Here is a 9,044-nt window from a genome sequence, read left to right on the forward strand (position 1 = left end):
CGTAGTGGGGGAGGTACTGTCAGGCCCCAGAATAGACTGGTGGCTGGTTGCGGCCGTCGCCCAATCACAGGTCCTGCCCCTAATGACTCGAGTGCTGCCAGGTGTGAGTCATTAGCCAGTGAGGAGTATTTAAGGCCACCAAGAACATGACCACGCCGCTGGATCGTCTGATCAGCTCACAGTGAGGATTCCGGCTACGCTCAGCCCCACGACCACGGACTACGACTTCACCCTCGCCCTTTGTACCCTCCACTCTGGACTTCACGACGGGCTTCACGGCTTCCGACCTCCATTCTACGACCAACGACTCGCCGACGCCATCCCCACTTGTGCCTTGCCCGTCTCTTGGACGATTCTAATAAAGATTCGAGAACCAGACTCGCAGCCCTCGCCTGCTTTGGGGTCTTCCACCCCCGATCGTAACATTATGGCTATAAAACCTCTACTGCAGCTACAGCTGTGACACATAAAAAATCATCAATAATAACCTCATACAATTGAAATATTATTTAGGAAGATAGCCATGTTTTACTCACCAAAAAGCCCTTTTACCTGTACACAAAATCCATCCTCCTTTTTTCATCCTTTTTTTCTATCGCCATCGAAGCTAATGCTGAAAGTCGAGCCTGTCCTGTCATATTTCTGGCATACAATTTTATTCGATTTAGTGCTGAAAATGTTCTTTCCCGGTTGTGACAGGCTTGCTTGGTTTGGAGTTGTCCGACCTTTCTTAATGATGTCCAGCTGTTTTTTCTTGAAAAGTCCGTCTTGAAAATGGCTTTGACAGTAAATCTGCAAACAAATCATTTTTTTCTCCTTCTTCAGCCTTTGCGAGTTGACAAAACAGCTATTAAATCAACACAACAATATATTTGCTTGTGCAGCATGCTCCAGATACAGTTTGGCAGCTCTGGCTAGTCCACACTATCACTCGCCAATCATAGTTGGTGAAAGCGATGACGTATCCCTACGCCTGCGAAAAGGCCTTGGTGTCACCAAATCGAATTCTGATTGGTTAAAGCAACAATCTTATCGACGCTTGTTTAATGCAGCAGAGCCTGCAGAACTGATTGTGAAGGCCTTGAGGAAGATTTCTGACCCTGGCAACAAATAATGGCTGAAATGTAATTGGTTAAATGCTTCAATATGAAAACACACACCTGGAAGCAATACAACCAGGGGGAAAAGCAATGAAAGGAAGCTAACAGACAATTTGGAATTATTTATTAAGTATTCATAGACAAAATATAATTAACATCAGTCTGTGATTCAGATATTTCTTAGGCCAGCATAGAAGGCCTTGAAGGCCCTGACGGCACACCACTTATATATATATATATATATATATATATATATATATATATATATATATATATATATATATATATATATATATATATAACACAATTTGCAGACATGTTCGTATGTACCGTTGTTCGTAACTCGACTTTCTACGACACTGTGCTGGCATCTACAGTGTTTTATGCAGTGCTCTGTTGGGGATGCGGGAGCACGGAGAGGGACAGGAACAGGCTGAATAAGCTGGTCAGGAGGGCCAGCTCTGTTCTGGGCTGTCCTCTGGACTCTGTGGAGGAAGTGGGAGAGCGGAGAATGCTGACCAGGATGATGTCCATCATGGACAGCACCTCCCACCCCCTGCATGAGTCTGTGGAGTCCCTCCGAAGCTCTTTTAGCAATAGACTGCAGCACCCTCATTGCAGGAAGGAGCGCTTCCGCAGCTCCTTCCTCCCATCAGCTGTCAGGCTCTTTAACAAAAAAATGGCTGAGTGTTAAGACCTACCGTATGCATGCATGTACATCTATGTGTATGTATGTATATATGTGCTTATATGTGTGTGTATGTATATGTTTAGGTGTATGTACACGTATGTGTATGTATATATATATATATATATATATATATATATATATATATATTTACACTTCAGCAACACGCTTATTAATTCATATATTTATTCATGTATTTATTTATTAACTTACTTATTAATTATCTATTTATGTCTAAAAGGCTTTCCTTTTTCTGCATCCTCACCCTCGCTACTGTGACAACGAAATTTCCCGAATACGGGATGAATAAAGTTATCCAATAAAGTTATCCAATCCAATATACAGTGGGGCAAATAAGTATTTAGTCAACCCCAATTGTGCAAGTTCTCCTACTTGAAAAGATTAGAGAGGCCTGTAAGTGTCAACATGGGTAAACTTCAACCATGAGAGACAGAATCTGGAAAAAAAATAGAAAATCACATTGTTTGATTTTTAAATAATTTATTTCCAAATTAGAGTGGAAAATAAGTATTGTGTCACCTACAAACAAGCAAGATTTCTGTCTGTCAAAGAGGTTTAACTTCTTCTAACGAGGTCTCGACTCGTTATCTGTATTAATAGCATCTGTTTTAACTCATTATCGGTATAAAAGACACCAGTCCACAACCTCAGTCTCTCACACTCCAAACTCCACTATGGCCATGACCAAAGACCTGTAGAAGTACACCAGAGACAAAATTGTAGACCTGCACCAGGCTGGGAAGACTGAATCTGCAATAGGTAAAACACTTGGTGTAAAGAAATCAACTGTGGTAACAATTATTAGAAAATAGAAGACATACAAGACCACTGACAATCTCCCTCAATCTGGGGCTCCATGCAAGATCTAACCCCGTGGCGTCAAAATGATAACAAGAACGGTGTTAGGGTTATTAGTCTCACATTATTATATATTTGCTCGCAATGAAGAACGCTTTCATTTACTTAGCTTATTAACATTAAAAAAGTCATTTTTAGTACATCTGCTTGCAACCATGATAAACAACGGGAAGGTCTCTCCTCTCTCCAGCTGGACTACTCAAAATTGTTTTGAGAAACCCTCGAGATATACCACGACGAGCACAGAAATCTACAACAAAAGCCTATCGCACCCGTGGCACCCGTGAGAAACATCGACTTCTGAAAATGTGGTTCACAACACTCCCTTGGGAAGATTCGGAGGACTTTCAATTGTTTTGACTTCTGACAGTGTTGTCCACAACACTCCCTTGGGAAGATCCGGCAGACCTTCAATTGTTTTGAGAACTGAGATGCATGTTGTAAATCTTATGTAATAAATAAGCAAGAGAGGCGTCGATTCGGGAGAATGATCTGGGACAGGATCGATTCTCTCTTGCAAGACCCCGGTTATGAGTCAGATGTCTGTTTTATTTGTGCGTGCATTTGGGAATGCCTAAAGGGTGAACCTATCAAACAGTGTGCAAAAATCCCAGATCCACCCTGGGGGACCTAGTGAATGACCTACAGAGAGCTGGGACCACAGTAACAAAGGCTAATATCAGTAACACAATGCGCCGCCAGGGACTCAAATCCTGCACTGCCAAACGTGTCCCCCTGCTGAAGCCAGTACACATCCAGGCCCATCTGTGGTTCACTGGAGAGCATTTGGATGATCCAGAAGAGGACTGGGGGAATGTGTCATGGTCAGATGAAACCAAAATAGAACTTTTTGGTAGAAACACAGGTTATCGTGCTTGGAGGAGAAAGAATACTGAATTGGATCCGAAGAACACCATACCTACTGTGAAGCATGGGAGTGGAAACATCGTGCTTTGGGGCTGTTTTTCTGCCGAACGACTGATCTGTGTAAAGGAAAGAATGAACTTCTGACTCCTTCTGACAGGGGACTCCGCCAGTTGTTCCCAGCAGACCCTCATGAAACGTTTGGGTCTCCCGGACCACACTGGAATCTGCCCCCACCAGGTGGTGATCGGTTGACATGCGGCCGCCGTGTGCGGTCGATTGGTCGCCGGTCTTTTGGTCACCTGTCTTTTGGTCGCGGTCTTTAGGTCGCCCGGAAGTTTGGTCGTCGTCTTTTGGGTCGCCGGTCTTTTTTGTCGCCGGTCTTTTTTTGTCGCCGGTCTTTGGGTCGTCTTTTGGTCGCCTGATCGGCTACTGCCATCTACTGTCAATTTATTAAATAGCAGATGGTGTTTTTATTGAAGCAGTCCAATGAACCTTCATTCTCTCTGGAGAACTTGCAATGTTGCAATACTTTAGATTAGATGGTCATTTTTATCAAACAAATAAAAGTATTAGTATACTTTTAGATAGACAGTATTTAGATTCTAAATACTTTCTAACTAAAAGTATACTAATACTTTTATTTGTTTGATAAAAATGACCATCTAATCTAAAGTAATCTAAATACTGTCTATCTAAAAGTATACTAATACTTTTATTTGTTTGATAAAAATGACCATCTAATCTAAAGTATTTCAACATTGCAAGTTCTCCCAGAGAGAATGAAGGTTCATTGGACGCCTATGACAGTCAATGGGAGCAGCCGATGTGTTAAATGAGTGCTCTTATTGATGTGTTAAATGAGTGCTCTTATTGATATTTTGATATTAGATATTTAGATCGTTTCAACAGTATTTTGATCGTTTCAACAGTATTTAGAGTCTAAATACTGTTGAAACGATCTAAATACTGTCTAACTAAAAGTATACTAATACTTTTATTTGTTTGATAAAAATGACCATCTAATCTAAAGTATTTCAACATTGCAAGTTCTCCAGAGAGAATGAAGGTTCATTGGACTGCTTCAATAAAAACACCATCTGCTATTTAATAAATTGACAGTAGATGGCAGTAGCCGATCAGGCGACCAAAAGACGACCCAAAGACTGGCGACAAAAAAGTCTGGCGACCCAAAAGACGACGACCAAACTTCCGGGCGACCTAAAGACCGCGACCAAAAGACCGGTGACCAAAAGACCGGCGACCAATCGACCGCGTACATGCGGCCGCAGGTCCGATGACACGACCACAAAGTCGATCATCAAACTGCGGCCTCGGGTGTCCTGGTGCCAAGTGCACATATGGACACCCTTATGCTTGAACATGGTGTTCATTATTGTCAATCCACGACGAGCACAGAAATCCAACATTCGAACACCACTCAGGTTTGATCAGGGGGGCCGTTCTTCCCAATCACTCCCCTCCAGGTGAAGTCCCCCAGCAGAACGAGTGAGTCCCACAAAGGGGCACTCTCCAGCACCCGCTCCAAGGACTCCAAAAAGGTTGGGTACTCTGAACTGCTGTTTGGTGCATACGCACAAACAACAGTCAGGTCCCGTCCCCCCACCCAAAGACGGAGGGATGCTACCCTCTCGTCCACCGGGGTAAACCCTAACATACAGGCACCAAGTTGGGGGCCAACAAGTATGCCCACACCTGTTCACCTGTTATTTGCAAATCATGGTGGAAAATAAGTATTTGGTCAATACCAAAAGTTCATCTCAATACTTTGTTATGTACCCTTTGTTGGCAATAACGGAGGCCAAACCTTTTCTGTAACAAGCTTTTCACACACTGTTGCTGGTATTTTGGCGCATTCCTCCATGCAGATCTCCTCTAGAGCAGTTATGTTTTGGGGCTGTCATTGGCCAACACGGACTTTCATCTACCTCCACAGATTTTCTATGTGGTTGAGATCTGGAGACTGTCCAGGCCACTCCAGGACTTTGAAATGCTTCTTACGAAGCCACTCCTTTGTTGACCTGGCTGTGTGTTTTGGATCATTGTCATGCTGAAAGACCCAGCCACGTCTCATCTTCAAAGTCTTTGCTGATGGAAGGAGATTTTCACTCAAAATCTCTCGATACATGGCTCCATTCATTCTTCCCTTTACACAGATCAGTCTTCCTGGTCCCTTTCCAGAAAAACAGCCCCAAAGCATGATGTTTCCACCCCCATGCGTCACCGTGGGTATGGTGTTCTTCGGATGCAATTCAGTATTCTTTCTCCTCCAAACACGAGAACCTGTGTTTCTACCAAAAAGTTCTATTTTGATTTCATCTGACCATAACACATTCTCCCAGTCCTCTTCTGAGTACTCTGAAATGCTCTCTGGCGAACCACAGGCGGGCCTGGATGTGTATCGGCTTCAGCAGGGGGACACGTTTGGCAGTGCAGGATTTGAGTCCCTGGCGGCGCATTGTGTTACTGATAGTAGCCTTTGTTACTGTGGTCCCAGCTCTCTGTAGGTAATTCACTATGCCCCCCCATGTGGCTCTAGGATATTTGCTCACCGTTCTTATCATTTTGACGCCATGGGGTGAGATCTTTCATGGAGATTATCAGTGGTTTTGTATGTCTTCCAGGTTCTAATAATTGCTCCCACAGTTGATTTCTTTACACCAAGCATTTTACCTATTGCAGATTCAGTCTTCCCAGCCTGGTGCAGGTCTACAATTTTGTCTCTGGTGTCCTTCGACAGCTCTTTGGTCTTGGCCATAGTAGTTTGGAGTGTGAGAGACTGAGGTTGTGGCCACGTGTCTTTTACACCGATAATGAGTTAAAAAAGAGGCTATTAATAAAGGTAACGAGTGGACACCTCGTTAGACCTCTTTCGAAGAAGTTAGACCTCATTGACAGCCAGAAATCTTGCTTGTTTGTAGGTGACCAAATATTTATTTTCCACTCTAATTTGGAAATAAACTCTAAAAATCAAAGAATGTGATTTTCTGTTTTTTTCCCCCCACATTCGGTCTCTCATGGTTGAGGTTTACCCATGTTGACAATTACAGGCCTCTCTAATCTTTTCAAGTAAGAGAACTTGCACAATTGGTGGTTGACTAAATACTTTTATGCACCACTGTACATACATACATTTGCATGCAAATTTCATAAGAAATTAGTATGCATTTCAATTTTTTAAAGGATTGAGGGGAGAGTATGAAAGGCCAATGGAACAAATTTTGCTAATTCAATGTAAAATATGTATGCCTCTATTTACGAAAATCCAAGTTACGAAAAAAACTTCTGGTACCAATTTCGTAAGTCGTTGTATCATTGTATTCAAAACAAACACATGACATCTTAGTACTTTCTAAAGAAATATGATTGTTCTAATCTAATGTTTTATTTTTTGTACAATTAATTGCCATTGATTGTAGAATTTGCAATGGATGTTGTTTTGTTCCCTTCCCAACGTTAGACATCCACAGTTGGTGTGCTGGATGGACAGTAGGGCTTGGAGAAAGGAGAATCAACAAAAACGTCATCTTCCAAACCTTCCTCAATCGGCTTCATTTTTGAAGAGTTTCTGACACTTGGAGATTTTTCTAGATAGAGACAAAAGTACAAAATTCAGGAGTTTGATCAAAGAATGTAATTTGGTGTTTGTTGCAGCAGTATAAGAGCTTACCATTGTCTATGCAACAAACAATTCATTCATCCTCCGCACCGCGCATCCTTGTAAGGGTTGGGAGGGTTGCCGGAGCCTATACCCAGCTGACTCCGGGCGAAAGGAAAACTACACCCCATACTGGTCGCCAGTTGTAGGCACCCAGAGAGAGAGAGACGGCCATAGGCACTCACAATCATACAGCCACCAGCGGGAATCGAGCACGCGCCTATCCGCATCAAAGTCAGGCAAGTGAACCTCTACACCATCAGGCGACCCACAACAAACACATTTAAATGGGTTAGCATTCACAATGCTTCCATCCAGAATGAGGTAAATTCCTTCTTACATAAATAAAAAAGCACACGGATAGGAACCAGTAAAACAAAGTGCTTCCGTATTATGACAAAAAGCCTCTCAAAAGGGTCTCTTCAGCAGTAATAGCCATTCATTTTCCTATCTTTTCTGTAAATTTGGTGCCAATACATCAAATTGCTTGGGAGCTATTGAAGATATTAGGTGCTAATAACAGTAATAAATTAATAATTAATAAATGGAATCTGTGATTGAAAAACCAAAAGGTGTTTGTTAAACAGAAGGTAAATACCTTTTTTGTCAATTTGATGTCAATATGTCAATTGGCTTGGGAGGTATTGAACAAAATAGGTGCTAATAAAAATAATAAATTGATAATTAATAAATAGAATGGATTATTGAAAAACCAAAAGGTGTTCCTTAAACATAACACAATGACCTATCTTTCCTTTAAATTTGGTGCCAATACGTCAAATCACTTGGGAGCTATTGAAGATATTAGGTGCTAATAAGTAATACATTAATAATTAATAAATGGAGTGGTTTGTTGAAAAATTAAAAGGTCACGTGTTTGGTAAACATAAGGTAAGTAAGTTAAGATTCATTAATGAGGTTAAGACTTTCGCTACGTTTGTCCAAACCGTGCAACGTAGAGAGTTGAATTTTTTTATGGTGGCCGGAAACGGCTGTCGGATCCTACGAATGATTGAATTTCTTCACCTTCTCTGAGTGTAAACTCAATCTTTTATTTGTTACACAACTAAGAGCATTTTTTAAATAGCGCAAAAATTGTCTTTTGGTTCGCTGGTCCTACCTGCTTGTATTCAATATGTCAATATTTTTTAGTTTCTTATTTGACACAAAAAGTATAGTTAGTTACCTAAAATGCCTTACAAATATGTTGGGAAGATTCCAAAATGGTAATCTGTTAGGGTTTTTAGTCTTACATTATTATATATTTGCTTGGTTGTTAAGATATCAAACATGAAAACAACAATGCAGAAATGGCATTCATCAAAATAATTAGGTAAATGGTACCTGGGTGGTTTGGATAAAATAATTGATTTGGGATAGGCATAATTTCCCTAGGACTGAAGAGGCATGGAGTGTTTTCAGTGCACGGAAGACATTCCCTGTTCTGTCCTGGGCGGGTGAATTATGCTTTGGCATGGGTTATTGTCAAGTCAACTAAGTGGAAGATACGTCTGCTCCCCTCCAGATCAACAGGGGGCAGAAAAACCCAATCAGACCAAACTCTCCTCGCTTCCTGCCTGAGGTCATAGGTCATAGCCAGTATAAAAGCTCAGTAGTCCAGCCTTGAAAGGACAGGACAAGACAGGCAACCAAGCAACCAAAGATACCCTCCAGTTCCCGATCATACGCAACTGGTAGGATCAAATTTAAGTACCAATTAGATTTCAGCTGATCGATGCTCAGTTTTTCTCACAAACATAAGTTGCATAAGTTGCATTCTTTGTACTTTCCTTTAACTTGAATGTTGTCACATGCTTCCTTCTTTCCCCCTTCT

General features: G+C 41.5%; 2 protein-coding genes across 3 annotated transcripts in view; one reads left to right on the forward strand and one right to left on the reverse strand.

Moving 5' to 3' along the window:
* Positions 1 to 6,798: 6,798 nt before the first annotated feature.
* popdc1 (popeye domain cAMP effector 1) overlaps positions 6,799 to 9,044 on the reverse strand; it is a 49,457-nt gene continuing 47,211 nt past the window's right edge. For both annotated transcript variants that reach the window (XM_077599793.1, XM_077599792.1), the window contains one exon: positions 6,799 to 7,139. In XM_077599793.1, the coding sequence (XP_077455919.1) occupies positions 7,009 to 7,139 (131 nt within the window). In that variant the 3' untranslated portion in view covers positions 6,799 to 7,008. The remainder of the gene's footprint in view (positions 7,140 to 9,044) is intronic.
* The window catches only part of LOC144073741 (uncharacterized), a 16,377-nt gene continuing 16,188 nt past the window's right edge, over positions 8,856 to 9,044 (forward strand). Inside the window, exon 1 of the mRNA XM_077599794.1 lies at positions 8,856 to 8,904. The gene's annotated coding sequence lies outside the window, so the exon portion shown is untranslated. The remainder of the gene's footprint in view (positions 8,905 to 9,044) is intronic.

This window comes from Stigmatopora argus, chromosome 4, assembly GCF_051989625.1.
Source record: "Stigmatopora argus isolate UIUO_Sarg chromosome 4, RoL_Sarg_1.0, whole genome shotgun sequence".
NCBI classification, from domain to species: domain Eukaryota; kingdom Metazoa; phylum Chordata; class Actinopteri; order Syngnathiformes; family Syngnathidae; genus Stigmatopora; species Stigmatopora argus.